Raw genomic sequence first — 23,332 nt, 5'->3', positions numbered from 1 at the left:
AACAAGAAAAGACAATATTCCTAAAACAGAACTACCTACACATCTATTACCGCGGCAAACAAAAAGGCGCACCACAATAGCCAATAGGAGAAAGAGCACTAAAATTCATTGGATCGAAGCAGCCAAGGAGGAGCTCTACCTCAATGTATAGGGAGGGCTTGGTGGACACCAAAACAAGAATTGCAACCAGATTTGAAGTTCTCTGAATGCAAAAATAAGGTACCAGCTTTGAAGATCTAGCGCGGAAGTCAACGATCTAATGCATGGACCAAAAAGAGAAGAGCATTTCACTTACATTTTCTGGCCTATCTCATTTCATTCTTCAAGCTAAGAGAGCGATTAATTAGGATTTGAATTAAATTAAATTGAGAATAGAATACGATAGTTTGTTTCTATATGAACAGCCTATTGTTAGTTTCAAGGCTATCCAATTACATAGTTTTACTTTACAATAAATTTTGCATCAACAGAATCAAGTCTGGTGGAATGAATAATTGGAAAAATGGGACATGAGGCCTCCATATTTCTTGAGCGTTCCTTGCATGCTGGAAGTGGCAAGAGTTGTTAAAACTATGTGGTAAACACCAACGACCTGGAAAAATGCATAATGGGCCTTGCTTATTAATGGTCTTGATATGGAAAATCACCTCAATGTTGGACTCCTCATAGTGACATTTTAAACTCAAAAGCTTTTCTTCTTGTGTACAAATGCTGGCCATCAGTAAAAACAAGTTGAACTTAGCCCTCATCCATCGAGAGGTTGAGCTCTCGTAAACACGAATACGCCTCCACCACCAACAGCACGCCCCAAAAGCATATTATCATCCAAATACGAAAGGTAATACAGCCCTCCTACTGATTGTCTATAATTCAAAGAAGTTTAGCATTCAAAATTTGCTGCAAGAGGCAGAGATAATTAACATAACAACAATATAATGACATCACTTACCTTCCTGCGTCTCTTACAGGGATTTGAGCTCTGAAAGCACGGATAAACTGCAAGATCTGCACACAATCACGCAGAAAACTCTCAAGAAGAAGTATCACTATACAGCTGTTGCCCCGCTAGCAAACAAGAATAGCTAATGAATTATATAACCCAAGAAGGTGAATACCAACTAGATTTGGGATCTATTTAGTGGATACATGCAAAACTAGCAATTAAAGGTCGCAATCTGAAACCACTTATGTGGTTGACTTACCTGTAGGCTTAAAAATGACCGTGGTAGTATTGCTGGAGCTATGAGACCTTGCAGTTCTTCACTGATCTTTATATTTTGTACACTTATCTGCCAAAAACAAATTGCAAGATTTACTGAATTTACAAGAAGCATACTTCAAATAGCATCTCATATCAAGGAACGGATTATCTTAACAAGCACACACCCAAAAGAGACGAGGGTTCTGCATTTTTGTGTATATGCCAAACAAATGGATGTTATCTTTTGTCAATCTTAGGAGATGATGACGTGATCCCAAGAGCTACATAATCTTCTTGATAACAAGCCATTCTATTAACCCATTGCAAAGACATCAAGCTCTTAAGCTTGGTTCCAAGTCTATAATCTAAAACTGTATGCGATTCTGAGATCTGGAAATGAAGTGGCAATATAAGTCTGGCAAAAGGCATAAATTTTTTTTCATCTGATATTTAATAAGAATGCTCAATGCTATGGTATGGGGCAATTACAGATCTAAAAGAAACAAACTTCCCTGATCTGCAAGCTCAGAAATGAAACTCTCTGTTATGCTGGGGGGTGGAGCATCAAAATGAAGCCAAAAATAAATTCAAGACTATTCAAAGTGGATTGATGGAAACAAAAATCATTTTTAGGTACAATAGAACCACAAACTGTGGTGTTACCATTTTAGACAAATGCGAGGCAACAAATTTTAGTTTGGAGGTGTTATTTCATATGAAACTCAAGTCTCATTACAAGAAAAGGGGATTAGAATTTGAACTGATAGAGACTGATGCAGATCGCAGTACCCAAGACAAGAAATGACATCTGACTTTAACAGTAATTGCAAAAGAACTTCTGGGCAGGCTCCTCAGACTGGAAATATGAGAACTTTAATGGAACACAACCAAGCAGTCATAATTTTATTTTCTTTGTCTTTTTTGGTCTCATAACCAATTGTATTAAGCTGATATGTCCTCTTCAGGAAATATAACCTGGAATGCAGCTTCAACTTTCATTCTCCCTAACAAATTTTTTACATTACTCTTCCCTCATTTTTATATATCTAGTAAGTGAATTTTATTAATGCAATTGAGAAACAAATAAGATGATAGCATATGGAAGGAAAAAGACGTATAGAATAGGCGACATTTAAACTTCTAAGTACAGTTAAGAGCATTTCCTTGGCAGTCCAACAAAATAGTAGGAAACAGTCGCATATGATACACCTCTACAAGACATGTTTCATGGAGGACAGAGAAACTACCTCTTCAAACTGAAGGTAGATATTACGCACAGAAACAATGGTAAATTTTGCAGAAACAAGCAGAGTGGCACCTTCTTGTTCCTGCAAAGAAAAGAACCATGAAGTCTGAAAAGTTGTTTTTAACCCCAAGTTTTTTAACAATTCAGGAAACATCTCAATCTTTTCACAATTCAGATTACCAATTAGAACAATGATTAATCCAAACACAAAAGTTATCAATACTAAAATCAAAGCAAGCAAAAAATAAAGGAACACAAGATTTTGATAACAAAGTGGAACTTTTTGAAGAACACTTCAAAAGAAAAACCACTCTGGAGGGTTAGCCAACCTCAAAGGAAAACACTATAGAAGACTTATTTTACAGACAATCTACTTACAAAACCTTTGTAAGCCTATGCTCAGCTTGCAACCCTAGTAAATGACTCGTTTGTCTCCCACTGCAGTGGCTCCAGAACCTTTAGCCTTCTTTCTACAAGAATCTCCTTTATGAATGAACTCCTCCGCTGCAATCCAGAATTCTAGTGGCTGAATGCTTTTTTGTGGTTTGATTAGTAATAAGGAAGAAGAGGTTTTGTATCTGTTTAGGCTAAAAAAATGTTTAGGATTCTCACCAAGAACCATGAGCAACAACTTCTTTTCACATGTGAGAATCTTGGTACACAAGGTATTTAGTTAGGGTGAAACCTGGGTTTTAAAAGTCAAGTTGGCTAATAATTAAAATTGATGTAGAAACATATTAAAACACATAGAGAAAGATGTAGAAAACTAATCAGATAGACAGATACCAAGTATAAAATCAATGCTAAGAGCACACATTTGACTATCAAATCAAAAATCACAAAGTACATATGTGTCAAAATCATTGAACCAGTGAACCACATCAAGATCACATCATCAAAAGCATAACCACTCCCCCTAACACCTAACAACCCAACTTAAAAAAACTCACCCCTCCCCCCCCCCCCCCCACCCCCGCCTCCCCTTTTTTAAATCACAAAACAACAAAGAGTAAGTCACAAAACCAGCATCAAGACCCAGGCAATCATAGAGAGGACGGATGTCGAGCTCCATGTGAGCCATCTGCTCCTGCATCTGATCCAAATGCTGCCCCACCTGAGCCACCTGATCTCCTATCTGATCTTCTCAATCCAAATGACGTAAAACTGTCTGCTGAAAAAGATCCAATCTAGCCATCATATCCAACAAGGTTGACTATGAAGTAGATGGACCTGCTGAGCTGGTCTCTCTGCTGCCACTGCCTCTGTACCCTCATCAACCTTGCGAGATATGAGCTCAGCTCCTCTGAATAGTCTTGCTACTATAAGCTGACTTGAGCTGTAGTTGGGACTCATCCGAGGGAATATGAAAATGCTTATAAAGGAAAAGGAAAACCTGTGCGGGTGGCCAGAGACCGAAAAAGTCAACCACAACCTTACAGAAATGACTACCAAAATCAATAGAAACATCATTAACTGGGGCATAAAGCATGTAGGCTCTAACAACCCCAATGTTTGATGCATGACTAATAGGAAAGATGTCAGAACAGATAATTCGACTCAGGAATCAATTCTCAGCAGTAAAAAATTCGTAATTTCAACTATGAGAGGCTGCTCAGGCCAAGAAGTTTCATTTTTAGTGAAACACTGCATCGTAGTTTCCTTGGAAGGAGCACTGTATACTGAGAAAGGATAAGACAGTAGACACAAGGTCTGGGTAACAAGAAAGGTGATACCTTGGAGATAGACCGCAAAGGAGGAGTTCTCACCAATGGCATGTATAATCAAGTAGAACTCTTGAACCAAAGCCATGGAAGGTGAAGTAAGATAAAAAATCAAAGGCTGCCAATCACAAGACTCGAAAACAAAAGAAATCCGAGTACCTCGACAATTAGGAAGATCAACAGCACACTCCACAATGAGCAAACGTGTATGGAAGTTAGAATAAAACAACTGCTCCACTCAAGGGTCATCAACCCGCCTAGCATCCGGTGCAAACGATGAAGTATGAACATGAATCCAATGAGCAGACATGGTGACCTAATCCAAGCACAAACACAGACATCCATAAGACACAACACAACAACTAAGCACAATGGATGTCTATGTCGGAGACCTAAGTTAAGAACTAAGTGCAAGACTTTAAAATGCACTGACATAAACATAACTAAACACATTATCACACATATCCTGGTCAAACCGTAAATGCTTATCACAACAACTAAACAGCTAATAAGACTTATAGCTGCAACAACTTAAAGGTCTAAAATGCAACACCAAATGCAATAATCTAAATGTGTAAACATGACCTAAATGCAATGAATTAAACTAAGATCCACCCTTAGGCACTACATATAAGACCAATAAGTCTAAAACAAACTCTAATGCCTAGACCAATTACAGAGTGCAATGGCTTAAAATCAAATGAAGTAGCCTAGTAATGTTTCAAATACATAACAACGGTGAAACACATCAACCAATTCAAGCAAAACATACAAATGTGAAAGAAAAAACTCATTTGGCATTTTGTTGAACACATGGTGTGCACCCATGAAAACCAATTATGCGAAACTTAATGTAGAATGCAAACCATGCCTAAATACATCCGAATAATGAGTGAAAATATCTCAAACACAGTATATTAACACAAACAAACCAACCCAACTCAAAAGGAGAAACACAAGAATTTTGAAGAGTAAAAAGATGGAAATCCACATACCTCTAGTGTGGGGAAGGAAAAACACAAGTATTTTGGGTTGAAGAGGGATAATCATGAAGGTTGGGATGAATCTGGAAGTCCAATGTGCCCTAAAACTGTTGTTTGAACAATTAGAAAAAGGGGCACAATCGGGTCTTTTAAAACCTCCAAGGTTGTCAAGGTTCAATCGATTGGCAATTAAGTTTGATAGATCAAATTTGGTTGATAGTGCACTCAATTTTGCAAGTAGAAAACCATAGCTCCCCCTTACTCAAATACTCACAGTTTTAACTGAACAAACATTTAATGCAAAAATACTCAATTTGAAATGCAGTTTGTTTAATCAAAAAGAAAATTCAAAACACATTTCAAATGCTTAATGAGTCAATAAAAAATTGATTCGATTTCACACAATATCCATTCAAAATTTGGTAAATACATAATTAATTCTTGTGTGAAGTGTGTGATCCACTTTCAAAGAGTGAGCTCAAGACCTTATTTTGTGAGGGGGTCGGGCAACACATGTAGTGATATGAAACCATAAGTGCCAATTATTGCTACCCAAGGGCCATAAGTCAAACCAAAATACTAAGACTTATGGACACATATAAGTTCACTTCCCCTAACATTAAGCTCAAAATTTTGATTCTAGTTCTTATTGGATATTCGCCTTTTGCACCAAACACGAACATCGGCCTTTTCAATATGAACATGTGAATCTAAATTTATGACTTGCTAATGTCATATCATAAATGTCTAGGAACATCGGTTTTTTATATAGTGCATGTGTGCATTAATTACAGGGTTAGGATTTTGTGACAGAGTTAAGATTGATATGCAAAATGCCATATACATGCTGGACATGGGTGAGAAGACAATAACAGAAATGCAAGTAAAACAGTTGCTTTGAAATCTTCATTGCTGACATAGCAAATTCAGGAATGTACGAATAAACATAAACTGTTCAAATCATATTGATATTTTGTGACTAGAGAGAGAGAGAGAGACAGAGTAATTAAAAAGTGAAGTAGCAACATAGCTAAAATCAGATTACATACCCTGCCACCCCACCCCCAAAAAAAATAAAAATAAAAAATTCCAACATAATACAGCACCTTGATTTTAGATCTATAAATTGAGTAGAATTGCCCCCAAAAACGATAGTTGGATGAAAGAGAGACAGATGGTTACCTCTAACAAAGTTGGAATACTCCATTGAACAACATTACGGATGACACCTCCATTTGATTGATCCCGACATTCAAATTTTTGAAAAATTTGCCCAACCTAGGTCCACATTCATGCCGAAAGCAATTGCAGAGAACAATGTAAGAGGAAGAAAACATGAGGAGAAAGGAAGATAACAAATCTAGTGATTGACATTTCACAGACATAGAATAAGCCACAGTGCATAACTTTTAGATATGATTGCTAATCCAGGAAGCAACGACAAAAAACATATTCAGTCACAAAAGCATCCACAAAAATTCCTTTCACATTTAACAGAAAGCATATGGCATGCAAATTCATGCCTTTTCATGTAAAATGGTATCTGGAAAGAAACAATTTATAACTAAAAGGGTAAATGGCATATGGCATGCAAGCATAGGGCATGCAAGTTCTTTTTAATCTTCACGCCTTTTCATGTAAAATGGTATCTGGAATGAAGATATAACTAAGAGCTATACAAGGTTCAGAATAAAGCTGAAACAATAAGTTTAATTGCTTTTATTAGAAGAAGATATTTACAGATTTAGATTTCCGTTCTTAGTACCTGAAAGAAAGGAAGTCTAGCAGCAGCTTCCAAAAGAACGAGAACATCAGGGGCAGAAGTATACTGCAGGCGCCATGTCCCATCCAACTTTACCAGATCAATTGGTAAACCCATGTTATATCCCTCCACATTGACCTGCCAATTGTATTCATGTTCAGAAATTAATATTAGAATAAGTTCACCCATATATTCCGACTCCTCATTTTTATCAAATGAGCATTCAATGTTGGGTGTAGAACTTTTTTTATGACGGGAACTTCAAGGTAGGGCCACTTTGTGTACCCACACTTGAAGGGCAAACCCTAGAGCGCCTCCCACACAAGTCGAGTAAGACTCGGCTTCGACGCAAGCGCAGCCCCAAAGATTTGTTTGCACCCACGGGATTCGAACCTTAAACCTGATGGAAATGCCACCAAGTCCAATGCGTTCACCACTTGAGACAAAACCTTGGGGTTGTAAGGGGTAGAACTAACAAGCAGGAGTATGAAGCAAACAAAGATATTGAAGGAAACTATACCAGAGCCTCCTCAATGGAAGAGCGTTGATCAGTAGATGTAACGAGTCCCCGTTGTGTGTCCTGGATAGCTCTCAGTAGATCATGCTTTTTGTTCTCTAACACAACGTCATATGCCTTGAAGACAAAGCCATGTATTATGCAACAACAGTAGCTTAAAAAGGAAATAAATAAATAATTGAAGGAAGAGGATTAAGAAGAAAACCTGACTGGTCTGGGTAACTACAGTTGCCATGCAAGGAGATGTTTTCTGGGAGGACAACTTTCTATGAAGGGTAGAGCTTAAGGGCTTAGTGCCAAAGATGGGTTTCCTTCCATTTGCTACGTACAATGGAGACGCAAAAGCCAAATCCATCTCTTGAAATTCATAGTAGGAGTTAGTTACCATTAATTAAGCTCCAAAAAAAACTATTTATTCAAAAAAAGAAAAACTCAATTGAATGCATGAGATCACTGAAATCCCCCCTTGAAAGCTTGGATTATTCTGGGTGACTTTAAAAGCAAAAAGGGTATCAAATTTTCCAAGAAAAAATATTGAAAAATCTACTCTTCATAACCATTTCAACAATCAAAAAACCGTTTGGTTGAAGATTTTGGCAAGTCCAGCGGAATGTGGCCAATAAATTAATAAGTTTGGAGCATACCTGCCGGCTGCCGGCAGCAAAGACTAAAAATTGGTGTCAGCCACGCTGCAATTACCGTTACGAGTTGTTGAGTCTTATCTCATTTCTTTTCCTTTTCCTTTTCCTGTCAACTGCCAGAACGTGTGGTGGTTGTAGTTGGAGGTGGAGGGACTCTTGGGTTTAGATCACCAAGCCGGGTCGAGTCGGCTCAGGTAACAATTATTTTATAATTATTATATTTTGTGGCAATAAATTTTTGGAGAAACTTCACTTAACCTTCTTGAACTTCTATCATTTTTGCAATTATCTCTCAAAGTTTAAAACTTCTCAATTTAATGTATCGAACTTCTAATTTTTTGTAATGTCAACCATCCGTTATGCTTTTTTATTAAATCATGTCAAAATTTTCAAGATGTCCATATTTTTTTACTATAAAAATAAAATTGCAAAGATTCAAGTAGGGTGTAAAGGGGATTATGCCGTAACCGCCTTTGTGGTTAATAAATTTCACTAACTGCAATCATAACCGCTAATTAGCGGTTAATAAAACATGTAACTGCCTGCTATAACCGCTTTTTCAAAATTTAGTTTTTTGAGCTTCTTTGGGCTTTTTTTTTTTTTTTTTTTTGGTTTTTTCAAGATAAATATATAACCAATTTTCAGTTTTTGAGCTTTTTTTTTGGGTCACTATAGCATTTTTTACCCTCATTTGTTTTTTTTTTTTTTTTTTTTTTTTTTGTCTTTTTAGTGTCTTCTTGAGTCAAATTGCTATGAAAAGAGCCCATATTGAAAAATCAAAAATATTTTACCCCAAATTTATATTTATTTGTAATTTTTTTTTAAAAAAAAAAATTCCTTAAATATAAATCATAACTTGTTAAACTTTAGTTTTAACATGTAAAAAGTCCTTAAAATAACATTTAGTTTTAGGAAGGATTTGAATGGAGACTTCATCAGAATCAACACAACATATATATATATATATATAAAGTTCCACAATCCTTGTGGGTTAACTTTTACGCAAGAAATTATACAAATAAAACTTCATCAATCCTTGTACATAACATACTCTCATTTGGTCTTCTAGCAAATCCTATGGACACCAAAAGAAGAAAGCTTATAAACTTAACATAATATTAAGGCACAAGCATGTACAAATATCAAAAAATGCTTAATATAATTGTATTGTAATTAAAATATTATGACAATTCAAAAAAATGATAACCTTCATTACTAACAAATCTCTAGGCAAAAGATGAATCAGTACTTAAACTTTTTTTTTTTGAGAAATATGGAACTTCCATTGATGAAATTTCATGAGCATAAAGCTCTTACACCACAGAGCATACAACTTTTAAAAATCATAGCCAAAAGCTATGAATGTTACAAAGTCATAAAAATGACTTCAAGCTTCTGCTAACCCATGTATAAATTATATTTAAGGAATAGATTTGCTTCGTGCAGACTATATCTAAGACATGGGTAGCCTAAATACAAAACAAAAATAAAAAACAACTAAAAACTAAAAATCCGACCATGAGAGTTAAGCCTCCACACCGATCTACTCCATCCTCAACCCGAAGACCAGGATAACAAATCCATCCTCAGCCCGAAGCTAGGACAAACAAAATAAAAGACAAAAAAACAAAAACAAAAACCCCACAAGCAGCAGAGGAGGAGCACGACATCATAGACATCCCTTCGGAAGGCACGCCTTGGCCGAAGAAGACTATCAGATCTAAAGTTGAAGAGACTAGATTTAGATCTACAAACTAGATCTAAAGCAACCCGCCAAAAAATGAAGATCAGTGGAGCCTACAGAGAAAACACCGAGCACTACTACTTGGTGTTGCTTAGTGTTGTCTTGAAGAAAAGAGAGAGAAATTCTAGAGAGAAGGCAGAGCCTCTCTCTTTTTACCAATTAATTATTATTACTTGAACTTGAAGGTTGCATCACATCTATGAATAAATAATTAGAATAAATTAATAAATAATGAAAACTAAGTGAAGTTGCAAATAACTAACTTATAAACATGTTGCATCACTCAAAGTGTCCTCCATCTATTAAAGTGTTATTAGATAGGTAATTTATGCATTGTATTAAGAAACATGTTGCCCCAAATTAAACTAAGAAACATGAATTTTTGCATATATGTATAATTGAACTACGAAAATCCTATCATGGCATGTAGAATCCAAACATGACACAAACGTCTGAACAGCAATTCAAAAAATAAAAATCCTTACATATTGTATAAGAGAGATAGAAAACTTTATAGAGACAGTAGTGATAGGAGACAGAACAGAGATGGCAAGCGGCGATAGCCACACAAAGACGGCAAGCAGTGACAGCAACCTGCGAGGAGAGACAGTCCCAGCGAGTGGCGACAGCCATCGGCGAGGGGAAACAGTAGGGAGAGAGACATAGTGACGAGTGAGAGTGAGAGGGAGGCAGGCAGTAGAGAGGGTGTTAGGGCTTAGGGTTAGGTGAAATCAAGAAAATAATGAATATATACTCCAATCATCATCGTAAAACATGGGGAAGGAATGAGAAATTACAAATACATGTTTTGATCATTGAATAAGGCCAAATATAACCTAACACAATAGAAGAAGTTTCTAGAGGTTCTGAGAGAACTATTGTGGTAGAAGAAAAAATGGTCACTTGTCTAGACAAGTTAGTATCAAATACAAAAGTTTTGTACGTGTGAACAACTTGTAATTTCTCCTTCTTCTATAGTGCATGATTTCTTAGGTTTGGCTACCCCGAAGTAGTTTTTCCTTTTGAAAAGTTCTTCAAAATTAAAATCCTTTGAAATTTAAAAGACCACTTATATTAGATTTGATGAATGAGTCTTTTCTCATTTATGCTCAAAGAGATAAAAATAATAATAGTAATTGTTAGTACAAAATGTTGATTTAATACTTTTTAGTTGTATTTTGTAATGAAAACCTCACTTAACTATCGCATCACCTTTGTAATGTTTGTGTTAAAGTTTAAAAACTATCAATTTAATGTATCAAACTTTTAATTTTTTATACTGTTCACGCCACCATGAAGGAAAAAATGTCCTAATTCAAAGAACATAATATATTAACTTTTGAAGGCTAATGATTTGATTCGATGGAAAATGTGAACATCGGTTTTTTTTTTAAAAAAAAAGGCATTGCTTTTTGGAAAAGTCATCGTGAAACATAATATCTTATAATAATAATAATAATAATAATAACAATTATAATAGTAAAAGGTATTCTAAAGGACAAAAGCTAGGACCGTAAAAACTAAAGAAACAAATGAAAAAGAAGTTTAACTAATAATAATAATAATAATAATAAAAGGCAATACTTTTTGCAAAGTCATTAATATGAACTTCTCAAATTTGATAGTAGGTGGATTAATGTTGTAACACTCCGTTCTCTTATTGGGAAGATGAGAAGAAACCTACATAAAGTGAGTAGTTTATAAAGATTACTAAGTCACACATTGTCTAGTTACTATATGAAACTGGACTTTATAATGAATTCTAAGGAATCTTCAAATTGACTAGTTCTTTTGAAGTAATAGTGCAGATGTGGCTAGCGTTTTTCTCTTCGTTACAAATGTGATGTCCAATGATCCGGAGAAATATTTTAAACAGCAAATGCTAGCTAGCTAATTAATTGGTAATAGCAAATATACTTTTGTGTCTATTTTTTATTAGACAGTAAGAATGCCCCGATTTGTGTCAAGTCTTTATAAAAATGATTTTTTATTGGAATTTCCTTATTTTAGATATTATTTTATATAGAATAAGCTGCAATACTTTGTATAAAATTATGTTGATGGTGTATCATGTATGACAATCCAATCAATAAAAATATCAATTTCTGTATATAATAATTAGAGCTTGATCTCCAAAGTGATCAATTGGGGTTGAATACTTGGAAGTGGTCAATTTATCTAATTAGTTTTCTATCACATTTTTTATAATTAATCACTATATTCTAAGGAGAAAAAGAGAAGAACCAGGGAAGTATTTTGTGTAACATAAATATATAGAATGTGATTTGATACAGAAAAATGAGAAAATGAAGGGAACTCACCCTCAGAGTAACAACTACTGGTCTTATCCATGGCAAAAGTAGAGAAAAATGAAAAGGAAAAGATAAAAGTGAAAGAGGAAAAGAAGAAAAAGAAAAGATAAAACCTTGTCGTTTTCATGAACCAGTTTACTGGCTCCATTCCTCCTTTAATATCCAATGCCTTCAAATCTGGAACAAATTGAAGTTGCAATAAATAAATTCAGTGGAAACGTGCCTTCTTTGGAAAAGTTGCATAGGCTTCAACGGTTGGCCGCTACCGACAACCACCTAGGAAGTGAGGGAGCTGATGACTTGAGTTTTCTCTGCTATTTGACCAATGCTACAAGCTTAGGGCTCGTTTGGTTCGCGGATTGGGTATTCCATTAGAAAAAAAAAAAAAAAAATAGCTATTACTAGGAATAGAGGAAGGCAGAATGAAATAGTTATTCATATTCCTTAGTTTGGTAACAACATATGTATTCTAAGGGAAGTTAAACCAAAAATATAAAAAACCCCACCCTTCTTTAAAAACAAAAAAACAAAAAACAAAAAACAAAAAACAAAAATTAAAAAACCTAAATTCGGCCACCCCCTGCATGAGCTGGGGGTGGTTGCACCACCCCCGGTGGATTTGTGGGTGGCCTTGGTTTGACGGCGATGAAGTCTGTCAGGTAGGTGCTGTTGGCGTGGATGCCGCCGACCATGGCCGCGACAAGGATCACGAACCGGGACTTCTCGGTGACAAAGAAGGCGTCCATATTGCTCTGGCGAGTCAGGTCGAGCTAGGTGTGGGTACGAAGGACGAGGTTGGTGGAGCTTCAGCATAATGGCCGAGCTGACCAGGCCCCAATGGCCGGCAACGAAGATCTTCACTGACTTGTCGCCGGAGAAGGACGATCCTATTAAGAGAGAGAGAGAGAGAGAGAGAGAGAGAGAACAAAAACAGGGTTAGGGTTTTGGAGATCCGGGAAGATTGGCATTGTTTGAAGGGTGAGAAAATACGGGAAAACAAAATGGAGAATTCGACATCTTTCGTAAACCCCTAAACGTCGTGGGTGATGAAAGATGACGAATAAATTTTTAGGTTTTTTAATTTTTTTTAAATAAAAATAAAAAACAAATTTTAGAGTTAAAATAAAATAAAAAATAATAAGGGGTTTTTTGGAAAATCTATTTCATTCCATAAGAAATAGCTATTCCACTCACTTTTTAGTGGAATAGCTATTCCTGTGTGTCTGGGATTAGTTATTTCATTCCAGGAGTCTATTCTGCAAACCAAACATGCCCTTAGAGATGTTGGCTCTAAACACCAACAATTTCGGTGGAGTCTTACCTGAATGCATTAGTAACTTCTCATCTACTCTTAGATTGTTGTTACTAAATAACAACCATATAGTTGGAACAATTCCAAGCGGGATCGTGAATCTCATCAACTTAGAGGATTTCAAAATGTGGAATAACAAATTGTCAGGTAACATTCTCCCCGAATATTGGAAAGATTAAGAGACTATAGGTGATGTCTCTTGACATAAACAATCTCTCAGGAAACATCCTGCATTCTCTTGGAAATTTGAATATGTTACTCAAATCATCTTTAAGTGATAATGATCTTCACGGAAGCATACCTTCAGGTTTTGGAAACTGTCAATCTTTGAATGTATTATATCTTTCTAATAACAATCTCAATGGCACCATGCCTCCACAGGTCTTTGGTCTCTCATCATTGTCAACCGGTCTATATTTATCTAGAAACCATTTCACGAGTCCCCTTCCCATGGAAGTTGGAAACCTGAAAAATCTAGGTGAATTTCATATTTCAGAAAACATGTTATCCGGTGAAATTCCAGAGAGTCTTGGCAGTTGTATTATGTTAGAGACTCTGGGTATGCGAGGAAACTTTTTCCAAGCGACCATTCCATCAAGTTTTGGTTCTTTGAGAGGACTACGAAAATTAGACCTTTCTCGAAAGAACTTGTCAGGAAAAATTCCAGATTTTTTTTTTTTTTTTTTCCTGGGTTTCAACTCATTGGATTTTTTGAATTTATCTTACAAAATTTTGAGGGACTAGTGCCAACAAACAGCATTTTCAAGAACTCAAGTGCAACTTTAGTTGTGGGAATAGTCAACTGTCACTACAAAAATTATGTGGGTTAGTAACAGTGGTTTAGTAACGTGTCACTAGGGTTAACACGTTACTAAATTTTAGTAACATGTATATAGTAACGTGTCTGGCGTGTTAGGAATTTGATTGTTGCTAAATCCCGTTTAGTAACGTGTTAAGACTGACACGTTACTACTTAGTAACGTGTCAAAAACTGACACGTTACTAAGTAGTAACGTGTCAGTTTTTGACACGTTACGATTTTGTGCATAAAAAAAAAAAAAAAATTTAAATTAATTTCTCCAAATTTTGTTTATTTGTACACACCTGATCATACATCATAAATTGCTCTCACCATACATCATCAATTGCTATCAACATACATCCATTTCTCAAGTCCTATCCCAACATTCCCCACAACATATATCCATTTCATGTCCACAAAAATTGATATATATATACAATAACATTGTTGTATATTACGTCATTGTCCACAAATAAATTATAACTATATACATATACATTAACAAAACCTTAAACATACAAGTTAAGTGATTCTCGAGTACATTACGTATAAATACCCCAACAAAAAATCTGGTGAACACCATCATAACGGGTTGACTTCTCCGCACTCACTGCAAATGATTACACAACAATTAGTCAGCAAACAAACACTCGAACAATCAATCAGGAATCATCAAGTCCTAAGCGACTAACTTCGTCAAACTATACAAATGTCATACTCAACAATATTTAACAGTAGTGAAGTGAATAAACAGACGATAAATAACTTCAACGCTATAGCTACACTGCCAACACACACCTTAGAGTACAACGCTATAGTTTCAATGATAATCCAAACTGTGAAAATGATCTAAAATTACAAAGCATATATATGATCTACGCGTATCCAGCATTTCCACAACCACAACACATATTAATTTATATTCCTAATTCCAAGTATTTTGAGTTAAGTATATACGCTATTTATAAATATTCGATAATAACTGGCGCGAAATAAGTCATATGTATACATACGGGCTTGCTGAACCAGTGGTACAATGTCTTGATAAGCGAAACTTTTGTCCACTCGGGGTCCGTTGTGGGTGTTCGTTTTGATTGTCATCCTTAGCTTCTAGCCTTACGTCATCTACACATATTACGGTATAAATGTGTTATACACATGCATGTATTCCAAAAACATATGAACAAAGTGTGATTACCAAACAAATTTATTAACTATTAAATTGATAGCCATTTCAGAAGTTACTCGTATTACTTTAAGAGAAACAAAAACTAATATAGTTTTACCTGGTCCACTAGCTACTGAGGACCTCACAATCGCACGGACTGGGGATTCTAAGTCTGGCGGAGCTCTAACATTGGTCACCTCTGGCTCGGAGACATGTCTCGAGCTCTCAAGCACACGAAGTCGGGCCTCATACGCCGTCATCTGTGCAGCCATAAGTGCGTTAAACTCCGCAGTAATCTCAGACCTCTGCTGTGCCAACTGTGCAGCCATATCTATCTTGTGCTGCTCCCTTTCAGCTCCGAGTGCTCTTTCAATCATTTTCGGGACATTTGAGCTTCTTGGGTTCTGTGAGGATGGTTTATAGTAAGAGTAGATGTTGCCGTGCGTAGGAAGAATATTCTTACTAACCCCCCGAACACGACCCGCATATTCTGGCTTAGAGTTGTGCACTTGGGCGTATACGTCGTTTGGTGCCCACCGAATGGTCCCATGAGGAGCGTCTGCCAATTCTGCAGGATCGTTTTCCACTAGCTCCTCCATCAACAACTGTAAGTTACATTACATCAAATCATTGTTATTTATGTTGTCCATCACAAATAAATTTTCTATACACAAATACAAATAAAAAGATGAAGGGTGTAAACAACATACAACTCTCTCCTCGACCACCCGATTTGGGAAGCTACCGTCTGTCTTTCGGTGAGTCTTGATGTAAGCCTTCGCTCGAGTAAGAGTTATGCCCGTATTAATTAGCTGCAATTAAAAACCCACAACACAATCCATATGTTAGTATGTATGTTAAATTAATGATGACATATATATGTATATAAATGGTAAATGACAGACATACCTCCTCATTGCATAACCTTGCCAAGCTCTTCGAGCCAGTGCAGTGTGGTGTGTTATTCTTGGCTCGTATCTCTCTCATATGCTGAGCAAAGTCCTACACGTACACAACACATATACATTATTAATTTGTGACACATCTTTATAATATTAAACTGTTACTGAAACTACACAATTGAAATTAACTTAGTAACCTACTTGATACACGGGATCGTACCATTGCTCCAACAATATATCCACGTCTGTCGTATTGTACTCTTTAAGGAGCTGGGACATCCTTTGCTTCACTATCGCAGGCGTCTCACCTCGTTGAATATGGAGTGTCGCTCTAAAGTCATGTCTCCAACGCCTCAACTTGTTGCCCATGTCACGGAATGCGTCCTTCTTGATCGCCACAATGTCAAAGCCAGGCGGGATATAAAACTGTGTCTGCATAAGTTTCAAATTGAGAAATTATGACATGTACATCAATTAATCGTTAGTACCAGTGAGTCAAATAACTGCTATGTACAGTTGACTGTAAATTGAGAATTTCGTAACGTTTCACATACCATCAATGAGCTCCACAAGTCCTCCTTCGTGTTGTCGGGTACCTTCAACCAGTCGTCAGATATCCTAAGGAAAGCCCCGCCCCTAACAACCTTGCCCGTCACCCGTCTAAATTTTGACCCGCTTAGTCCTACTGGCTGCCACGATCCATTATACTCCATCACAATCCTTTTCCCAAGGGGGATGTCCCATACCTTGCGCGACGTATTTATATGCAACACTTCAATATTATTCTGTGAATCTGCATTGATGTTTAACACACAAAAATTAAAAAATACCGATATTAATCGGAAGTGAATGCTTATAAATAGAATAAAATATATAAACAAATACATACTTATTTCAACATTGACTACTATACATACCTATCGTCCGAACCTCGCTGATACCCAACACTTGCCCAGCAAGTCCAGCAGGCTGGCTGTCCAATAAGTCAGCTGTCTCCACCTCAATGTCCTTATCGGCCTGCATATCACTATCATCCACGCGTGCTATGCTGTGTGGCGGGCGATCAAAAAAGTCGTGCAGCAACCGACCCAGTTGGGTCAAATTTGCTGGCGGGGATTGCAAATCCGGAGATTGCCCGAACTGGGTAAGGCCTGTCCGACGGGATGGGTCAAGCAAATCTGGGTCTACTTGACTCGAGGAGCCTGGAATATCTTCATTATTGTTGAAGATATAATTATGTGTCGCAGGGGGTGGCTCGTCTACATGCTCTGGAAGTATCGGTCGATACCCTGGCTGCTGACGCAGTAGCATAGTAATGTCCTGCGCCTCACTGTCATTAGGGTCGAACAGTCTCGACCCACGTCCACCCGTAGTCTGTCGCATAGAAGACGGTGTCCCTCGTCCTCTTTTTGTCCTCCCTCGATTACTCATACTACCCTGCGAAATAAACGAGCGCGGGATTAGTAATCTATACAATGTATTAGATATACAATAAATGTTTAAATATACACCAACAAACCAATGAATGACAATCAATGTATAAATATATAACAAAGCCAAACATGTACACAATATTGAAATATAATGTGATAACATACGCTTCGATCGGTGCTAAATCTTGTCGAACGTATTCGACGTCATCATGCGGATCATCAGGATTTCTGTTCAATACTAGTGGCTCACTCTCGTGGTAGTTGACATGATCATCATGAGGCCCTTGGCCCTGACCAACGTCGTATACGTTTTTAGGTTTTGTCCTTACAGCACAAGCCCAATCTGGGTTCCTTTCATCTTCGACGTAAAAAACTTGTTCCACTTGAGATGTCAGCACATACGGTTCATCAGTAATCAACTCTCCCGTATGGACAACGTTTTTAAAGTTCACAAACGTTAAGCCATACTTGTCCACCTTATATCCCCTGTCCAATGTGTTGTCCGCCCAATCACACTTAAACATAACATACTTCGTTCTATCGTAATACTCCACCTCAAGTATTTGGGTTAGCTTCCCGAAGTATATTTGGCCATCAACAGTTGGCACGCACACCCCACTGTTCTGCGACCTCTTTCCCACATCATGTGCAACCGTACGAAACAACTTGCCGTTCACAACATATCTATTATACTGGACTGCTGAGATCATCGGCCCTCTACAATGTATTACTAGTTTCTGACCCATTTCATTCCTACGTCGATAGTCCAAACGATCGACCTGCAAGTATAATATAATGAAAGTCGCATAGTTAGTGTGTTGAGGGAATAGAAATAAGAATCAAATACAAGAAATTTAATAGGCACACATGACATTAGTCTTACGTAGTCACGGTACCAATGGCAAAATTGCTCAACATGTTGGGTTTCCAACTGATCATCCGTGAGTCGCCCCCTAATTCTCGGTTCCCTAAGTGTATCCATGTGCATCATACAATTTCAAATTAAATATGAAAACCATAAGATACAACTAAAGGTGTAAGATAAATGAACATTCTATGCTATAAACCGACTCACATCCGTAATTGGAGAAACTCGTCCGAGTTAAACATAATATAACGGTGGATTTGAGTCAATGTGCGTTTGTCGAGGTCGACTCGTGTCCCAGCCCCTTTAGACCCATCCGGGTTTCTTTGCGGCCTATTGTGAAATGTCGGTACGTTATCTAAATAATGAGAGCAAAACGTCACCAACTCAGTTGCAATATACCCTTCCGCAATGCAGCCCTCAGGAGCCGCTTTATTTCGCACATTAGATTTAAAACCCCCAAGGCTCCAACATATCAAAGCAGTCAATCATTGGATTTAATTGTTTTTAAATAAATGAAGAGAGAAAAAATGTAAGTCTTGCGTCGAATTAACTTCACCTCTCTCCCGGATACATCCACCTATATTGTACAGGTCCACCGAGGCGGCATTCACGGACAAGATGCACGACAAGATGAACCATGCTCGTGAAAAACCCAGGTGGAAATACCTGCTCCATCTTGCATAAAGTGATATAGACATCACTCTCAATACGATTCATATCCTCTGCAGTCAATGCCGTCGAACAAATGCCTCTGAAGATTGCAGACATTTCAACAAGGGGTCTAACCACTTTATCTGGCAGTGACGTAGCACGCAATGCAATAGGAAGAAGTTGTTGCATCAGTACGTGATTGTCATGGCTCTTCAAGCCTGAAATCGATCGGTCTTTAAGATGTACACACCTGGAAATGTTCGAGGCATATCCGTCGGGCACCCTAACATTTCGAAGAACTTTCAAGAAACTAGTTTTATCTTCATTGGACATCGTGTGACAAGCTGGAGGCATATAGATTATCCCATCTGCCGTGAACGGATGAAGTGTAGGTCTCAAACCCAATTCTTGCAAGTCTTTACGTGCTTCAAGGTTGTCCTTTGTTTTCCCTTCGATACCCAATAATGTGCCTATTATGTTGTCCATCACATTTTTTTCTATGTGCATAACATCAAGATTGTGCCGTAATAAATTATCTTTCCAGTACGGCAACCTAAAAAAAATACTTTTCTTCTTCCACACAACATTATCATTATGAGTCCTCTTCCTATTTGATTTATCAATGGGCTTTGACTTACCAGCGCTCTCATCCCCAAATATCATCCCTTCTAACTGTTTTAGAATTTCATCTCCACTTGGCACATTGGGGGCACATTCTAGTTCTTGGCTACCGTCAAAAGTTCTTTTGTTCTGTCTCCATGGATGATCTATGGGCAAGTATCGCCTATGCCCCATAAAGCAAAATTTTTTCCCGTATTTTAATCGTCTAGACTTTGTTGCATGCATACAGCAAGGGCATGCCTTTCCACCCCCGGTGGGCCACCCGGACAAGCTTCCGTATGCGGGAAAGTCATTAATTGTCCACATCAACTGTGCTCTGAGCATAAAATTCTTTTTCAGGGAGACATCAAATGTTTGTACCCCTACATTCCATAGTTCATGTAATTCTTCAATTAAAGGTTGCAGGTAAACATCTATATCCATTCCAGGTGAACTTGGACCTGGAATAATCAAAGATAATATAAAAGAAGTTTGTTTCATACACATCCAAGGAGGCAAGTTGTATGGTACTAGCATTACAGGCCAAATACTGTGGGATGTGCTCAAGTTTCCAAAATGATTAAACCCATCTGAGGTGAGGCCAAGCCTTACATTCCTGCTGTCCGCTGAAAAATCCGGATATAAATTATCAAATGACTTCCACGCTTCACCGTCGGCCGGATGTCTCAACACACCATCTTTTGTGCGGCCGTCTGCATGCCATCTCATATGGAGGGCAGTATGCTGCGACATAAACAACCTTTGTAGCTGTGGTATGATTGGAAACCACCGCAACACTTTCATTGGACGTCGCTTACTCGACGTTATGGGCTGCCCATCCTCGTCTAAATAGATTTCATCCTTCCATTTAGATTCTCCACATTTAACACATAATTCTAAATCCTTATTGCCCTTCCAGAACAACATACAGTTATTACGACAAGTCGGTATCTTCTCATACCCGAGTCCCATATCCCTTAGAAACCTTTTCGCCTCATATGTATTACCGGGCAAACCCCCATCATCTACAGGAAGCAACTGATTGATGAAATCTAGGAAAGCTGAGAATATCGTATTACTAACTCCACCCACACACTTCAAGTTATACAAATGTACAGTAGCACTTAGTTTACTGTGTTTGGTCTTCTCATGAAGTGGCTGGTTCGCGTTTTTAAGTAAGTACTCGTACTTTCGTACGTCACATTCATCGGCTTCATCATGCACAATGTGTTCTTCCTCACCTTCCACCTCGACCTGATGCTCACAATTGTCTTCCCTGACTTCGTGCATGCCAAATAAATCACGCAACAGGCTGTGCATATTTCCACCTTGTTCTCCGCTTTCACCCGCATGTATGGTCAGACGGTTCAAATGAGCGTCTTCAACTGGAGCTCTTACAGGCCTCTCGCCGTGAAAAATCCATTGTTGGTATTGTGGCCACATTCCTTTCCCCGCTGTCAAGTGCTCGTAAACCAACCCTGGCGGGTGTTTCCTGTTGTTTCGACACATCTTACAAGGGCACGCAATAAGTCCATCTGGAGTTCTACAATTCCTAACTGCAAAGTTTACAAATGATTTACACCCGTCTCTGTATTCCTTCGTACCCCTAGACTTCGTCATCCAACTCTTGTCCATAGCGTTACTACGTACATTAAGTAAGTCGAAGTTAGTTTTGTAATAACCATATCGAAAATATTGCCCACTAATTAATTTAACTGCATTTGTTATGAGGACCCTAAACAAAAGCACTAAATTGAAAATATAAAAAATGAATGAATGTGGAATGAAGATACACTAGCCTCAACCATTCAAGTAACTTTTACAGTATTCAAGGAAAATACACTACTCTCTTCCAACATCGATCGGTGGAAGAGAATAAAAAAATTTAATGGATCACATGCTAGGATTCCCATTTAATAATATTTGTCTTAACTTTAAATATTAGAAAAAATAGAGGTTGTATTGGCATTTAACTGCATTTTCTATAATATGTTTTCAACAAACCGGATTTGGTCATTCTAATATATATATATATATATATATATATATATATATATATATGGCGACAAACAGAAGTAAACCTCGAAATATGCATGCCAATTTATGAAATCTAGTTAAGAGGAGAGAGGATCTATTTATGATTCGCATCAAATTTTATTATATTTAATGGTATATATGTTTAAATGACATACAATATATACACTATTAAATACGAATATCAGGAAATCAAACAAAATATATATATATATATATACCATTCAAAAGCCTAACAATTAACAAATAATATGCCATTCAAACAATAATATCAAGAAATCAACCAAAACCCCCAAGACTCCTAATATGCCATTCAAGCAATAATATTAGGAAATCAACCAAAACCCCCAAGACTCCTAATATGCCATTCAAACAATAATATCAAGAGATCAACCAAAACCCCCAAGACTCCTAATATGCCATTCAAGCAATAATATTAGGAAATCAACCAAAACCCCCAAGACTCCTAATATGCCATTCAAACAATAATATCAAGAGATCAACCAAAACCCCCAAGACTCCTAATATGCCATTCAAGCAATAATATTAGGAAATCAACCAAAACCCCCAAGACTCCTAATATGTCATTCAAGCAATAATATTAGGAAATCAACCAAAACCCCCAAGACTCCTAATATGCCATTCAAGCAATAATATCAAGAGATCAACCAAAACCCCCAAGACTCCTAATATGCCATTCAAACAATAATATTAGGAAATCAACCAAAACCCCAAGACTCCTAATATGCCATTCAAACAATAATATCAAAAGATCAACCAAAACCCCCAAGACTCCTAATATGCCATTCAAACAATAATATTAGGAAATCAAGCAAAACCCCCAAGACTCCTAATATGCCATTCAAACAATAATATCATAAATCAACCAAAACCCCCAAGACTCCTAATATGCCATTCAAACAATAATTTCAAGAGATCAACCAAAACCCCCAAGACTCCTAGTATGCCATTCAAGCAATAATATTAGGAAATCAACCAAAACCTCCAAGACTCCTAATATGCCATTCAAACAATAATATCAAGAAATCAACCAAAACCCCCAAGACTCCTAATATGCCATTCAAACAATAATATCAAGAAATCAAACAAAACCCCCAAGGCTCCTAATATGCCATTCAAACAATAATATTAGGAAATCAACCAAAACCTCCATGACTCCTAATATGTCATTCAAACAATAATATCAAGAAATCAAACAAAAGCCTAAAAATTAACTCCTAATATGCCATTCAAACAATAATATTAGGAAATCAAGCAAAACCCCCAAGACTCCTAATATGTCATTCAAACAATAATATCAAGAGATCAACCAAAACCCCCAAGACTCCTAATATGCCATTCAAGCAATAATATTAGGAAATCAACCAAAACCCCCAAGACTCCTAATATGCCATTCAAACAATAATATCAAGAG

General features: G+C 37.1%; 2 protein-coding genes across 3 annotated transcripts; both read right to left on the bottom strand.

The window, feature by feature from the left end:
- Nucleotides 1-333: 333 nt before the first annotated feature.
- Nucleotides 334-8,209, bottom strand: LOC132188598 (Plastid-lipid associated protein PAP / fibrillin family protein). Of its 2 annotated transcripts, XM_088517962.1 has the most exons (10): nucleotides 8,075-8,209; nucleotides 7,636-7,787; nucleotides 7,434-7,547; nucleotides 6,917-7,051; nucleotides 6,334-6,429; nucleotides 2,449-2,529; nucleotides 1,203-1,289; nucleotides 950-1,005; nucleotides 648-863; nucleotides 334-545 (listed from the first exon to the last, which is right to left on the bottom strand). In XM_088517962.1, exons 2-9 carry the CDS (start codon nucleotides 7,783-7,785, stop codon nucleotides 746-748), a joined length of 837 nt encoding a protein of 278 aa, XP_088374088.1. In that variant the 5' UTR covers nucleotides 7,786-7,787; nucleotides 8,075-8,209; the 3' UTR covers nucleotides 334-545; nucleotides 648-745. The 2 variants fall into 2 exon arrangements, with proteins under 2 accessions (XP_088374088.1, XP_088374089.1); XM_088517963.1 differs by lacking the exon at nucleotides 2,449-2,529.
- Nucleotides 8,210-14,783: 6,574 nt separating this feature from the next.
- LOC148584932 (uncharacterized) lies at nucleotides 14,784-21,498 on the bottom strand. Its single transcript, XM_088517592.1, has 12 exons — nucleotides 21,192-21,498; nucleotides 19,169-21,143; nucleotides 18,824-19,074; nucleotides 18,628-18,737; nucleotides 17,880-18,523; nucleotides 17,229-17,779; nucleotides 16,866-17,104; nucleotides 16,513-16,743; nucleotides 16,319-16,411; nucleotides 16,120-16,221; nucleotides 15,528-16,014; nucleotides 14,784-14,851 (listed from the first exon to the last, which is right to left on the bottom strand). Exons 1-12 carry the CDS (start codon nucleotides 21,496-21,498, stop codon nucleotides 14,784-14,786), a joined length of 5,058 nt encoding a protein of 1,685 aa, XP_088373718.1.
- Between the last annotated feature and the right edge of the window lie 1,834 nt (nucleotides 21,499-23,332).

The sequence above is a fragment of the Corylus avellana genome, chromosome 6, assembly GCF_965113065.1.
Source record: "Corylus avellana chromosome 6, dhCorAvel1.hap1.2, whole genome shotgun sequence".
Lineage (NCBI taxonomy): Eukaryota > Viridiplantae > Streptophyta > Magnoliopsida > Fagales > Betulaceae > Corylus > Corylus avellana.
This window is presented reverse-complemented; position numbering and strand designations above follow the sequence as displayed.

Excerpts from the sequence above, each read along its gene's own strand:
- LOC132188598 (XM_088517962.1), bottom strand. The coding sequence starts at position 7,785 with ATGGATTTGGCTTTTGCGTCTCCATTGTACGTAGCAAATGGAAGGAAA. Across the intron at positions 7,052-7,433 it reads CTTCCATTGAGGAGGCTCTG|GTCAATGTGGAGGGATATAA; the intron begins GTATAGTTTCCT and ends TACAATTGGCAG. Across the intron at positions 2,530-6,333 it reads GTATTCCAACTTTGTTAGAG|GAACAAGAAGGTGCCACTCT; the intron begins GTAACCATCTGT and ends TTTTCTTTGCAG.
- LOC148584932 (XM_088517592.1), bottom strand. The coding sequence starts at position 21,498 with ATGGACAAGAGTTGGATGACGAAGTCTAGGGGTACGAAGGAATACAGA. Across the intron at positions 19,075-19,168 it reads TGGATGTATCCGGGAGAGAG|CCTTGGGGGTTTTAAATCTA; the intron begins GTGAAGTTAATT and ends GATATGTTGGAG. Across the intron at positions 17,780-17,879 it reads ACATTATATTTCAATATTGT|ATTACTAATCCCGCGCTCGT; the intron begins GTACATGTTTGG and ends TACATTGTATAG.